General features: G+C 33.3%; 1 protein-coding gene across 1 annotated transcript in view; it reads left to right on the top strand.

Annotated features, from left to right (window-relative positions):
* The window catches only part of GCFC2 (GC-rich sequence DNA-binding factor 2), a 43472-nt gene extending 27589 nt beyond the window's left edge, over nt 1-15883 (top strand). Inside the window, 6 exon segments of the mRNA XM_079109579.1 lie at nt 325-446; nt 3101-3177; nt 4573-4639; nt 6684-6830; nt 10542-10666; nt 12495-15883. Coding sequence (XP_078965705.1) covers nt 325-446; nt 3101-3177; nt 4573-4639; nt 6684-6830; nt 10542-10666; nt 12495-12612 — 656 coding nt within the window. The 3' untranslated portion in view covers nt 12613-15883.

Raw genomic sequence — 15883 nt, 5'->3', positions numbered from 1 at the left:
TCCACGGGAATTGGAGACAAGGCAGAACATATGGGCACAGGTGCAGGTAGATGTATGGGTGCCATCGTGGAGCTTCTCTTCTGATTGCCTTTTTTTTTTTTTTTTTTTTTTTTTTCTTAATCAAATCAGAACGTAAAATAAGTAGCTGAGAGAAAAGTGAGAGTGAGGAGAGAAGGTCTGAAATAATCATCTAGGCAAAATGGATCAGAAAATATGATGGCTGACCAGCATTAAGGACTCACTGGAGTTTTATGGACATCAATTTAATGTGATTTTTTTTCCCCCAGTAAATAAATTGCATACCACTAAAAATCTTTGTTTCAGACTTTGTAGAATTCATTTGGGATCCATTGTCAACCTCACAGACAACGAGTTTAATAAAACACTGCAGAGTGATTCTTGAAGAACATTCCTCTTATGAAAATGAAGTTAGTAAAAGCCAACAGGTAATAATTTATTGAAACTGAGTCATAGCCCAGTGGTTGAGCACTTACCTAGCATGTGCAAGGCCCTAAATTCAATCCCCAGGACTGCAAAAAAAGTAAATAAAATGAAATGAAACAATTTATATAGGTTCAGGTATTATTTTATGGAGATATTACCTAGAAAGTAATTTTTTTCTTAAAACAATGTAAAATGTGTAAGAAATGAGTTTGTTTTTAATTTTATAAATGGTATCTAGCTACTTGATTAATATGTTCAGGATAATTAAGTCAAGAGAGATATAAAAATTCAGTTTGATATACATCTTTGGAAAAAATATGGTTGGGTGTGGTGGTGGCGCATGCCTGTAATCCCAGCAACTTGGGAGGCTGAGGCAGGAAGATCACAAGTTCAAACCAACCTCAACAACTTGGTGAGACCCTGTCTCAAACAAAAAGTGCTAGGGATGAGGCTCAGTGGTTGAGCACTTCTGAGTTCAATCCCCAGTACAAAAATGAAAAATATATATATATATTTGCTTGAATTCTACATTTATGAATAATTTTAGTTTATTATAGGGTATGCGACAGCTTAATTTGTGCTGCATATAGTGTCATTGACTTAAAAATAACTTTCATTCTAGTGTTTAGTATGCCATTTCATTATTCAAATATAGATTCTTTTTTTTTTTTTTTTTTTTTTTTTTTTCACATAAGGGAATTTATTAAGCAAATAAAGTATCTCCCTGCAGGGTAGGAGAGAAAATGAGAGGAAAAGAAAGGGAAAGAGAAAGGGCGTGTGCTAGAGAGAGTGTGAAAGCCAGGAGGATAGAGAAAGTAAGGAGGAGAGACAGAAGAATGAGAAAAGATCCAAATGTGGATTCTTTAAGAACAATATTTCTCTGTAGAACTATTTCTCATACTTGAAAAAATATTTGAAATTCCCCATCATCTTTTCATCTTAGTAATGGTATCAAGGACCAGTACCATTGTTGGATATTTTCACCCAGCCTTTTTTTCCTCAAAGTTATAGTTCAAAAGATGTGTATGTTTTCTTCTTCCAGTTAACATTATCTCATTACATGGATATATTTGTATGTTACTACAGTCTTCAAAAACTTCAGCTAATATTTTCATTTAGTGTATGGATATAACATGATATCATTAAAATTCCATGATTAAATATTTTGGTCATTTGCAATCTTTGGTGTACAAACAAAATTAATTTTCCAAAGTGAATTTACTATATCAAGGACATAAATAAACCAACAAAGTACCTGTAGCTGGAGTACATGAAATGGTTTTATAAATCAGTAAGAAAAATGTAGAACCTAATACAAAAAAAAAAAATCCAGAAACATAGCCAAGTAGCTCAACTAGGTACTTTGCAAAAATGCTTTCCTATGGCAAATAAAGATATGAGCAGATGCCCAGCATTACCCAACAGGGGAATGAAAATTAAAGCACAATAGGATATGACCAGAATTCTAAACATTTAGAAAAAAGGCAATAAGTTTTATAAGGATATAGGGAAACAGGATGTTTCATACACAGCCATGGAAATATAAATGGGATACCACTATTTTAGAGAAAAATTTGGCATTTTATACAAAGTTGTACATATGGTCATGAGCATATTCCAGCAGTTCCATTTCTACATAAGTGCCTATTAGAAATGTATGCTTATACATACTAAAAGACATCTGCAAGAACTTTTTTAGCATCATTGTTCGTAAGAGATCCTTAACTGGAAACCATCTAAGCGTACTACTAGTAGTATTTAAACAACAAAATATAATACAGCAGCGAAAATGACCCATCTACAGCCACAGGCAACAGCCTGCATGAATAGGTATCTCTGATCCCAATTGGTAATTATTTTATAACTGAGTGAATGTGTACAAATTTTGACCATTAAAATTATGGTTTTATGCATAGGAATGTTCCACTCACCTTTTTTATTCATAAGCTAATGTTTTTTAAAGTTATATTTAGATTTTTCTCTTTTGTACCTACATTTGAAAAAGAATTAAAAGGTTTTAAATAATTACACTTTTCTGCTATCTACTCATTATAATGACCTCTTGGAAGGAAAGTTGCTTTTTCACAGACACACCTAAGAAAACTTGTATAGACAGTTTGCAATATTCAGGAGCCTGAGGCAGTTTTCTATGGTATAGCTTCCACATTGCATGTTCATTTTAGCGTATTTTGGTACGGGTAATTTGATATATTTAATAGTGGCAAATATTAACTCTATTTTGAGACTTTTTGTAGAACTACCCTTGTTCAATAGCATTGGAAAATGTTCTTGTGTTTGTCAGAGTCTCCTAGTATTTATCTCAATTCTTCTATAAGTCTATGGAGATTATTTAATTATTTTGAAACTTAAACACTTTTCTTGTAAATATGTCACATCTGAAGTGTCAAAAAATCACTTTGAATACCTTAATATTTGCTGCATATTTTTTCTGTGTGTATAACTTGTCTTCTTTCAGAATGGGAATGTATGCCTCCCAATGTTTACTATTACGTCTTTTATCTTTATATGTTGAACTGGTTGAACACTGTCATGACTTGAGAATAAGCTGCTCAGAAGTCAAAGAAAAATATGGTTTTTGATAAATATATTTCCAATTATGACTATTGCCGATACTTTTCCAATTTTTAAATAATAGGCTTTACTTAACTCCATTGCTTCAAGAATGAAAAAGGCGATAGAAGATGATGTTTTTATTCCTCTGTATCCAAAGAGGTAAAAGCTGTTATCTTTTGGATTGTTTAAAATAGCTCATCATATGATACAGTTTTAAGAATGTAGTGCAAAAGAAACTATTGTGTTCTCAAAACATACATGTACATATTCTATTAAGATGCAAATTTAGATTTCAACAAGTATTTCTGTCACCTGCTATATCCCACATATGATGCTTGGCACTTGGACGTTGGATTTTTGTTTGTTTGTTTGTTTAAATGTACATTAGGAACATGAGCAGTTGCATACAATGATAAAAAACACAGGTTCTAGAGGTTGGATCAACCATACTACATATTTGATCTTGGTTCTTTATGTGTATCATTGTCCTCACCTGTAAAATGAGTATAAAGTTAGTGGTTATTTCACAGAACCCTAGGAGGGCAAGACGTGCTCAGATCAGAACCAAGTTTTGTATAAAGGTAGAATAATATAAGCCCAGAACATCACTGAATGTCCAGAAACTGCAGCTCTGAATTCTGTGAAATTACTTTGAATTAGTTTATGAATCAAGTAGTATTAGGTGTGTGGCCATATATTTTCTAAGAAGGCTTCATTTATAGCAATGATTTATAAACTATAGCTACCCAGTAAGTAGTCACAGGTTGGAAGAGTTTGTGGAGTGGGAGGAAAGGAATTCTTGGCTTTCTGTCTTTCTTGAGTCAAGAAGTGATATCTGCATATAAAAATTTATGCCTTGGTAAGGTTTATTTTATAAAGTTTAGAGGTAAGTGCTTCTGCATGTGATTTATTTGCTTTTTTTTTTTATTTACACTTAAAATGAAAAGTTTTACTCCCATCTGCCCTCTGTATACTCAGATTTTGCCTTTCTTCCTTTATCCACATACATGCATGCAATGATCAATTGTTTTTGTTTATCTTTCCAGATTTTCATCATACAAATAGAAGCAAATACTTATGTATGCCATAACCTTACTTTCCCCTTTTTTCTACAGCAAAGTAAATTATAGTGTTGCATTCAATTTTATTCTTATTTCATATATTACATCTTTGAGATCTTTTCATGTTATCACGAGAAGTTTATTTTTTTTAAGTGACATATAGTAGGCCATCATGTAGATGTACTATATCTGATAGACGTCAAAGTGCTGAACTTAAGAACAATGAAATTGCAAATAATCTAGTAGGCATATCATTCTGTACATGTGAAAATGTATGTAGGAGAGATAGTCTCAAAAATGGAATTGTTGGGTCAGAGTGTGGGTGCTTTTGTAATTTTTTGATAGATGTCATCGGATCATCTCCGTGTAAGAGTTACTGCCATTTAAACTCCATTAAGGCTTAGTATGGTTGTTTAAAATAAACATTTTTCAAAATTCTGATTCTGAAAAAGTAATTTGCGTTTTCTCCTTTCTTTCTGTTGTTTCACATTAGCACTACAGAAAATGAAACATCACCACATTCAAAGTTCCAAGAAAGGCAGTTCTGGTCAGCTCTAAAGGTATGCAAAAATAAAAATGCAGATTTATTTTTAACAGGGTTGAGTATAAAACAGAATGGTAGACTTTCTTGTGACTCACATCATAAATATTTTGGATCATAAAAGTGTCCATTGAAATAATGGACTCTGCTACTGTAACCCAAAAGAATCACAGATAATATGTAAACAAAAAAATGTGGCTGCATTTCAGTAATACTTTACTTATAGTCATTGAAATTTGAATGTCATATAATTTTCACATTATAAAATATTCTGTTGTTTTTTAAAAAAAGCTATTCTAGTCCACAGGTCCTACAGAAAGAGGCAGTAGGTTGAATTTAACCCCCAGATCATATTTGGCTAACCCTTGGTCTAAAGAGTAAACACAAAGTCAGTGGTAATAGGAATGGTAAGAAGATGTGTTCAAAAGACATGTGAGATGTAACACTGAAAGGATTCAGTTAATTTACATGTGAGGAACATAAAGTCATAGCCAAGTTTCTGACTTTGGCAACCTTGTGGCTTATTACATTCTCTGGGAACATTGTAGGAGACAAAGGAAAAAGAAAAGGCTAGAGAGGGAAGATAAGATCTCTTTTGGACATAGTGAATTGAACACAGCTCTGGGACAAATGCAAAAGTCTAGGAGGAAGTTTGATATAAGAATCCAAATGTCAGGGAACAGATCTGTGTTGAGGTTTTGCGAGTCAACTACATAATAGGCAGCATTTAGAGCCATGGTCATGAATGACAAATTCAATTTGAGATAAGGTGAAATATGAAGAGGCTATCGACAGAACATTGAAAACATTGACAGAAGAGGGGACAGGGAAATTAGTGTCTTCAAAGAAACTTTAGAATGCTCACAAGACAGTGACTTTAAGGAAGCTAAGTGAAGGACAAACCAGGTGTGACAACGAATGCCTATAATCTCAGTGGCTCAGGAGGCTAACGCAGGAGGATTGCAAGTTCAAAACCAGCCTCAGCAACTTAGCAAAGACCTAAACAACTTAGCAACATCCTGTCTCAGAATTTAAAAATGAAAAAATTAAAAGGCTGTCGCTCAGTGGTTAAGCACTTCTGTGTTCAATACCTGTTACCAAAAATAAAAAAAGAATGAAAGTGAAAGACCAGAGTGTTAAATGCCACCAGAAAAATTAGGAAAGAGACTGATAGTGTTTATTCGATTTAACAATTAAAAAGACATAGATCACTTCAGCATAGTTTCAATAGTGAAATAATGTTTGTCATGTGGTTGAGTCAGAAGGGACTTTCTAGTCAAGGATACAACATCAGTCATGATGGAAAGCATGACAGTAGTAAAACTGCATGTCATTCAACACTCAGAGTAGTAAATAAAATACTGGAAAGATAGTGGGGCATGCCATAAAATTCACAGAATGATCTGGATTTAAAGAAGAGAAAGATAGCTAGTATTTATTTTATAGTGTTGGGAACTTCACCAAATGCCCAGGTTGTTACTTTTTTCTTTATATATCAGCATTGAAGCTCTCAGCTTTGAATGACTTCTTAAGGTCACATCTTGGCAACAGTGGCTAGGGCTTTAACAATGGTCCTTTATGAATCCTGGAATCCTGCAGCCTTGTATGCAGTGCCCTGGGCTCTGATAGGATATATTGAGGAGGGAGATTGGTGATCTGGAAAGGCCCTACTGAAGTTATTTGAAACAGATTTGGGGTGATTATACTAGAAAATGAAAACGGGATGAACAAATAGAGGTAACTGAGGATTATTGCAGTGAGAGTTAGTTTGACACTTTGTTTGTCAGAGACTTAGAAAAAACACGCATAAGCCAGGTACAGTGGCACACACCTGTAATCCCAGTGACTTGGGAGTTTGAGGCAGGAGGATTGCAAGTTTGAAGCCAGCCTCAGCAACTTGGAAAGGCTCTAAGCAACTTAGTGAGACCCTGTCTCAAAATAAAACCTGAAAAGGGCTAGAGATGTGACTCAGTGGCTGAGTGCCCCTGAGTTCAATCTCTGGTACCAAAAAAATAAAAGGAAAACACTTGCATATTCATTTGATATTTGATGTTTTATTTTAGCTCTTCCGCAATATTCTTCTTTGGAATGAACTTCTTTCAGATGAAACCTTGCAAGAGATAGGACTAGGGAAGCTGCTAAATCGCTACCTTATTATAGCTCTTCTAAATGCTGTACCTGGACCAGATGTTGTGAAAAAGTGCAGCCAGGTAAGTTGTGTAGGAACAATTATGATTTTATCATTTTTTAAAAAATATAGCTATTAAAATTGTATCAAAATAAATAAAATTGTGATGCTCAGAAAAAAATAGATAAATCAGTAAATTAATTAAATAGTAAACACCCAGAAGCAGCCCCTCTTTATTTAAGAATTAGTATACTGGTTTGAAATATCACCAATAAGGGAAAATTTCTTAATAAATAATTTTGGGACAACTGGCTCTTTACACAAAGAATGCTAGGTTCTCACCTCTCACTATATACCAATAAAAATTTCATGCAAGGACTAGGGGTATAGCTCATTGGTAGAGTATTTGCCTAGCACATTCAGGGCCTTGTTCAATTCCCAGTACCTTGATCAGTTAATAAGTAAACTTCAGTTGAAATAAAAAATTAAATGTAAAAAATGGAATTGTAAAATATGCTATAGAGGTAAATGACTATCAAGAGTGAGAGAGTCCTTTCTAAACTTAAAGGTAAATGAAGAAACAAGAAAAAGCAATAAATTTGACAAAATTATAAAACTTCAGTGGATAAGAAAATACATTGAGATTAATTGATAATTGTAAAAACTGGGGAATATGTTCATTCCCTGTTCTTTCTCCTGTTTGTTTGTTTGTTTGTTTATTTTTAACAATGCCTAAACTTTTTTATTTCACCAATCAGTATTCTAATTCTCTCCCTGATGCTGGATTTCAAAATCTTAGGAGTCTATAAATACAGCAAACATCCTATATCCAGAGAAAGGGCCCAGACATAGGGGGTCAGTTCTCAGGCTGTTTTGGGGTAGCAAAAGTGACAAATATTTCTGTTAACAGTCTATGTCAGCTTTCTAACTTCACTGAAATGTTTTAAGCTTTCCACCACCCCCCTAAACTTTGCTCTGTGAAGCTATGCCAGTAAAAGAGTTACCTTTCATATGTACAAACTCATAGGGGTCAGGGAGGCATCACACAGGCACTTGTGTGTCTAAACTTGTTATTCAGCCAGAAAAAATGAATTTTGATTCAGTTTAATGGCAAGGAGCTGTGCAAAATTGTGGTTAGTGTATCCTATTATCCTATCTCTTTGTCAAAGTAGCTAGCTGGATTTTTGTGAATGGAAACATTTCCTGTGATAATGGTAAATCAAACTCCATTTGAAAAATTAAAAGCTGTGCATATCCCTGTTTATTTTTGAAGAAAGGGAATCAAAAAAGTAGGAAAGAAGTTGTAACACATAACAAGGATTAAGATCTGTATTAATTTTTTAAAATCCCTTTGCAAATCAATAAACAATTCAAATGTTCTTATTAAAAATGACCCAATAATATGCAATTTACCAAGAGATATGTAAAAATAACCAACAAATATGTGAGAAAGATTAACAGTAAAAATTATTGTATAGACAGTTATTGTAAAAGTTGTTTAGAGTCAGGTTCAGTGGTGTGCACCTGTAATCTCAACTGCTTTAGAAGCTGAGGCAGGAGGATCACAAATTCAAGGCCAGCCTGGGCAATTCAGGGAGAAAATGTCTCAAATTATTTTAGAAATGACTAGAGTTGTAGTTCAATGATGGAGCACTTGCTCACATGCATGAAACAGTTGCCAGTACTGCAAAAAGAAGAAGAAGAAGAAAAAAAGTGTGGAGATACATGTTTTTGCTGTTTCTATTTTGTCTGTAATTCCCAGTTGGCATAAGTGTGGGAAGCAATGGTGCTAGCACACAAAAGTACTATAACAAGAGTGAACAGCACAGTGGTTCTATAAGGTTCCCACACTGGTGGGAGGAGGTACACAGCCCTATGGGGAATATTTTGGCATGAAGGGTTCAAAACTTTTAAAGGTCATACATTTTGACTTCTAAGAATTTATCGTAAATAAAAAATCAGAGATGTACATAAAGATTTTAAATGTAAAGGATGTTGTTATAGCATTATTTATAGTAGAAGATAGTCAGAAACTACCTAAATGTCCCAAAAAACCTCTTGGTCTGTCCAAAAAGAAAAGTCATGTAGTTGAAGAATTTTCAAGTGTATGAGAAAATATATACTTTGTACTTTCTAAAAAAAAAAAAAAAAGCATGTGAAATTATGTATCATTTTCTAGCCAACCATCATTTTTCTGACTGTAGTTTTCATATTGTATACAGATTTGGACATTTCTTATCAAAAACTTGAAGTGTCATCTGTGCTGTGTTTCAGGTTTAGTGAGTCCCCTTTAACTATCAAGATTGTGAAGTAGAGAAGATGAAATGTTTATAAAACATTCTTTCCACAATATGTGACTAGAAAAGCAGACCAATGAAATGTGTGTTCAAGTTCTGATCTCATTTATGTACACACTTCTTGATTACATGAGAATTTTGTTGATACTTGTGGTACAAGATATGGGGAAAGCAAATACAAATGACATTAAATCTCAAACCAGTAAAGGCTGATTTTGAAACTTTTGAAAAGAGGTAGTTTGCATAACAAATTTTATAGGACCTTCGGCCTTTTTCAATCCCAAACAGTTTTCCTTTTTTTCTAATTATTTAAAGAAGGTCATTATGACTATAACCATACTTTTTTAGATTACTAGCTCAACCATAGTTTTTTAGTTTTTTGGTTTTTTTTGTTACTTTTGCTGCTCCTGGGATTCAAACCCAGGGCCTCACACTGATGAAGCATGTGTTCTACCACTGAGCTATACCCTCAGCACACACATACCTGTTTTGTTTAACTGTTTTTAATGCTGACCAACCATATTTATTTTTAGATAGTACTTTTTGGGATTTTTATTGAAGGTATTTTATAATATTTGATTCACTTTAGTTTTTCTCCCAATTTTCTTTTTTCAATAAATATTGATCTCAGTCCTAAGTGTAGCATAACGTGTTTTCGATACATTCCTTTTTTACTATGAGTCTCAGATGTTTCTCATTCATGCTAAGCAAGCCTGTACCATTGAGCCACACCTGAATCATTTTATTTTTTAAACATTTTTCTGACTTCACTAAAACTTTCCCCCAAATCATGCTTTATCTTTAGAAGGATGATTATAAAATGCTATTTGTTTTTGTTTTTGTTTTGTTTTATTCCAAAAGAACAATCAAGTGCACTGTGTTGACTCATTTTGCTTCCCTGGACTTGTCTTTTTTTTTTTTGGTGGTGGTGTTGAGGATTGAACCTAGGGCCTTGTGCATGCGAGGCAGGCACTCTACCAACTGAACTATATATCCCCAGCCCAACTTCCTTGGACATTTAAAGCAATGTATGAAATTGGTAGACTATCAGAACAATTTTTCTTTCACCCTGTGTATCTTAGAATCATGCACTTGATTCCTTAACTCTAATTTGTTTGTGTAGGTCATGTACTACTAGGTGAAATATAGTTTGGTTGACTGAAAGTATTTTATTTCTAGGCATTATGGTTGTTAGTTACAAGTCATGTTTTATTCTTATTCTATGGCCCAGGAATATACAAGATAGAATTACAAGCACTACTAGAGAACGTTCATAAAAGTAGTCTGTTTCAAACTTGTAGTAATAAAGAATGAATTTTTAAAATGATATATATAACCTTTCACAAAAGAGGGGAAATTTTTCATAATTTTTATTAAATCATAAACTATAATATGAGGAGAATAATACTCAACTTGCATAATCACTGTGAGATTGTTAGCAAGAGTCCTTAGATAATTACCATTATTGTAAACCAGCCATGTGTTTTGATTAACAGGTAGCAGCATGTCTACCAGAAAAATGGTTCAAAAATTGTGCTACGAGGACATCTATTCCCGAACTAGAAAATTTCATTCAGTTTTTATTGCAGTCTGCACATAAATTGTCTAAGGATGAATTCAGGTAAGTCACGTTTCATTTTAACTTCTATAAGCATAGTTTGAGAATTTCGTATGATCTCAGCAAGTCTTAGAAATTTTTTAGTTTTTAGAAAGATTTGTACTTTTACTGTACTTTTTAAAAGTCTGTTAAGATGGTAAAATTAGTAGATATTTTTATGGTTACCTTTGAAATGGCTCACTATAGTCACACCTCATGCATATTCATATTTTTAAATGCAAAATCTCTTCCAAAATAACACTTCCAAAAAATACATATGGGAATTTAGAATCAAAACTCTAAATCAAAAACCTCTTATTAAACATTTTAAATGAGGGCTCGGGAAATAGCTCAGTGGTAGATTGCTTGCCTACCACACAAGGAACTGTGGATTTGATCTCTAGCCCTGAAAAACAATTTGTATGTATTTTTAATTTTCTTGACCAGTTTTAAAAATTCAACACTCAGTACAAGTGTGCATCCTGTTGTTTACCCAGCAGTTGCTAGATCTCTGTTCTGAATGTCTCAGTCACAGCATCAGATGTTTACAGAATTAAATATAGTAGTGTTTTGGTAAACTGCCTCTTGAAAATATTTAAATGAAATAAGCCAAATTTGAAATATTTGCTGATGCCTGGAATAAATATTCCCATTGTGGCTTCGACCATAATGGCCCACACAAGCTTGATAGCAGGGCTGCTCAGCGCTACTAAGATGTTTGATAAACTTTTTCTGTGCTTTTCTACTTTTTGTAGTCATCCACATTGAAATTTCTCAGAATACACCCACTGTTTGTCTATATTTGAACCATAATGTTACACATTTTTAATGACAGATTCATTATAAAATGAATCATTGAAATTTTGTTGTGAAAACATTATAGAGTGTATTTGCATAAATATAGATGCTTTAGCTGCTACACACCTGGGCTGTATGGTGTGTGTGTGTGTGTGTGTGTGTGTGTGTGTTTTATGGTTTATCACTCCTTGAGCCGATAAACTAAGCAACATAAGACTAAGCACAGAGAAAATGATGCAATCAAGAGATGGAATAAGCACTAGATGTCTGAGGCTGTTGCTGGCATAACAGCATACTGTTTTGTTGTAAACTTAAAAAAAAATGGGTAGGGATACACTCTTATATAATGACTAAAAAGTATAGTAGGCCAGATGTGATGGTGCCTATTATAATCCTAGCCACTCAGGAGCCTGAAATAGAAGAATCACGAGTTTGAAGCCAAACTGGGCAACTCAGCCAGACCCTTCTCAAAATTTTTAAAAAGTTTAGAAAGGGCTAAGAATGTGCATCCCTAGGTTCAATCCCTAGTGCTATTAAAAAAAAAATATGTATATATTGTAGTAAGTACGTAAATCACTAACAGTTGTTTATCATCGGGTGTACGACATAATTGTATGTACTATACTTTATACAACTAGCAGTGCAGCAGGTTTGTTTACACCAGCATCCCCACAAACATGCGAGTAATGCATTGAAATATGATGTTATGATGACTGTAATGTCACTCAGCAATGGAATTTTCAGCAGGTTGTCATTGATCAAAATATTATGCAGTTTATGGCTGTAGGCAAAAAAGGCAACATCTCTGTATTTCATGCTGTATTAGGTATTGACTTAAGGTTAAGTTTTTGTTTTGGAGTAATGACTAATAAGTGGGTCCTGAGTTGATCACTGGGCCTTCATACATCACTTTTTGGTAGTTTTGGTAGTAGTCGTGGTGCTGCTCAGGGAGTTGAAACAAGGACCTTGTGCAGGCTAAGCATAGTCTGCCAGTGAGCTACATTCCCAGCCCTGACACATTTTTAAAGAGGGCCATGTTTGTTTTGTTTTTCAGGAATGAAGTCAAGGAAATAATTCTTATTCTGGTGAAAATAAAAGCTTTGAATCAAGCAGAATCCCTCATAGAAGAATATCACCTAGACCATCTTAAATCTCTAATTAAAGAAGTTTGAGTAAGCTTTATAGAAAAATACTAAAATAAGATTTATATATTAAAATATAGTACACTCAGTTCCTTTTCCTTTGCTTGGGAAAAAAACAAAAGCCCAGTGCCTTTTTATTCCTCCTAATGGAGGGTAATGTGTTTAAATTGTACTTATTTTAACTACTCCTGTTTATAAATAATAAAGGAAATCTTAATTAGAATGAATTATGGGTTAACTAATAGTTAGAATGTCCTTCACAGATTTGTACCAGTTTCTTGTACCAAGACCAAATAAGCATAAGAGTTTCACTGACTCCACAGCAGAAAGTTACTATGTTTTTTAAATTCACTGCATATTTGACAGGTAGAAAGAATTGTAATTATTTTATTTTAGATGTTAAGAGAGTGAACGTGTGTTGGGTTTGACTATTCGTAATTCTTTTTGAAATACCCATTCATTTTTTTCTTATGGGCTTCAAGGCCTTTATGTTGTAAAAAAAAATACTGATTTTTTTTTTTAAGTGTCACTTTTCTTTTAATTTTGTGTAAGTTGTTTTTTGGTAGATATGCTAAGTCATTTCTTTTTAGCAAGTTGCTGCTCTTTTTTTTTTTTTTTTTCCAGACCATTGCTAAAAAGCACTTAGCATTCTCACACAATGACTATCCCCAGCAATAAATGCTGTTTTCATCTTAATGTTATCCTTTCAGACATTTTTCTCTACTTATAAAAGTATGTGTAGGTACGTAAAGTTTTGTTTTTGCATAAGTGACAGAGACTTTTTTGCATTTGAAATGTGTAAATTTTTTATTATTAAAGTGTACATTTGGAAATTAGCCTGACTTTTGTATTTTTAACTAGAAGTATTTTGAATGTGTTCCCTTAAGATTTTTAATTATAAATACTTCTCTTGCTTTTCATAGAATGAAATACATTAGAACTTTCAACTATTCTAAGTCTTTAAGTAAATATCATTATGCCTAGAGTTGAACTTCAAAGTTTTATCTATCATGTAATTCATAAATTTTTGTGGAACTTACCTAATCATTAGTGTAAACTTCTGGTTTTTTTTTTTTTTTTTTTTTTTCTTCCTATTCCTGTGAAATGGTTGGAATGGAGAGGATACAACTGGCATGAATTTGAATAATCATCTCATATCTTAATTCTTTTCCTGGGTTTTTACAGCTTTCTGTTCACTTAAAGAATATGAAGAGGGATGTAACTGAATGGTAGAGCACTTGCCTAGCATGTGTGAGACCCTGGGTTTAATCCCTAGCACTGCAAAAAATAAAAGAATGTGAAATTTTTGTAGGTTAGACAAATGACTTTTATGTTTATCATGATGAAAAAACCACCTCAACACAATTGATTTTTGCATTTCTTAGGCCCTTGACAAAATGTTACTTAGGTATGTAGATGACTTATTAAGAAATATCATGTGATACAGAACTTGAGAAAGATAGAACATATCAGTCCAATATATCCATCCATCACGAGTAAAGTCATTAAACATTTATCAAGGACTTTATTTTTAAACACAGGAAAAAAGTCCTTAGCAAACTCATCCTAACAGTGTGTATATAAAAGTAATACACCATGGCTAAACAGACTTCATTTCAGTAAGTCAAGTTTGATTTAACATTGAGACCCCATGCCTTATGATCCCAGCTACTTGGGAGTCTGAGGCAAGATGTGGGCAATTTAGTGAGAACCTGTATCAAATTAAAAAAAAAAAAATAAAAGGTTGAGGACATACTCAGTGGTAGAGCCATTCCTAGGTTCCATCCCTAGTACTAAAACAATTTTAAAAAATAAAAAATTTAGAGCCAATCTGTGCAGTTAACCCATAAGCAGAATGAAGGAGAAAAACCATATCTAGATGACTACAGATCTAATCATCTCGATTATAGAATCATCTGACAAATTCAGCACCCCCTTACAATACAAAAACCTCTCAGCCAACTCAAAATAAAAATCACATGGTCTGGTAAAGGCCATTCATTAAAAACACAATGGTAAGAAAATAAACAAAGTAAGATGTCTGCTTTCAGCATTTCTGTTCAGCATTGAGATTCTAGCCCATCAATCAAGAAAAAGAAACTTGCATTGAAAGGAGCCATGATAGTTATTATTTATAAACAATATGACCATTTATGTAGAAGATCTTATGTAGGAAGAAAAAAAAGGAGGAAAAGAAAAATTTAAAAATGAATTTAACAAGATCAACCAAACTAAAAAGTGAATTTAGCAAGATCATTATAAGAATCAAAGCTAGGGCATGCTAGTGATTTGATTAGAAACTAGTGATCTAATTTGAAATAATTTGTGTGTGTGTGTATGCATGTGTAGTACTGGGAATTGAACCCAGGAGTGTTCTACCTCTGAGCTACGTACCCTGCCGTTTTTAAAATTTCACTTTGCAAAAGGCCAAACTAGAGGGAGAGATACAGCATGTTCATGAATTGGAAAACTTCATTTAGTTTAAGATTTTTGTTCTTCTTAAATTGATTGGTATATTTAATGCATTAACTACCAAAATTTCACTAGCCTTTTTTTTTTTTTTTTTTTAAAGTGAGCTCAGGGCCTTGCACATACTAGGCAAGCACTCTACCACTGAGCCACATCCCCAGCCCTCGCTAGGCTTTTTTTTTTTTTTTTTTTTGAAGGAGTAAAAAGGAAGAAGGAAAGAAACACTAGTTGATTTTAATGTTTCAAAGTACAAAGACCTTAAAATAGCGTAGCGTAAGCAATCTTGAACAGTGAAAAATTTGCAATATTTGATTTTCAAGACTCTACAAAACTATAATAATCAAGACACTATGGTATTAGAATAAGAATAGATGAATATGCCAATAGACTAGAATAAAGAGTCTAGGAAAAAGACCTGCATTTACACAGCTTTTGAGTAAGGGGCCAAGTGAATTCCATGGGGAAAACATACCCATATTGGTGGAATAACTAGCTATCTAAAAAAAGCCTTGACTCCTTTTCATCTACACACACACACACACACACACACACACACCTACATACACCCCATAAAAATAGAGATGGGCCATAGATCTAAATGTAACTAAGAAACAGACTTCTAGAAAAAAAACAGGAGACAAATCTTTGATTTGGGAGCAGGTAAAAATTTCTTGGTCATGTCACAGAAAGAATTTACCATGAAAGGAAAATTAAAAAAAGAATTACACTTCATCAAAATTAGAAATTTTCACAAAACTATAGCATCTTAGGATCTCTGGGGGAAAAAATGAAAACCATAGTAATAAACCATATTCATATCTACTATAATATT

Source organism: Sciurus vulgaris (genome assembly GCF_902686455.1).
Source record: "Sciurus vulgaris genome assembly, chromosome: 14".
NCBI lineage: Eukaryota > Metazoa > Chordata > Mammalia > Rodentia > Sciuridae > Sciurus > Sciurus vulgaris.
This window is presented reverse-complemented; position numbering and strand designations above follow the sequence as displayed.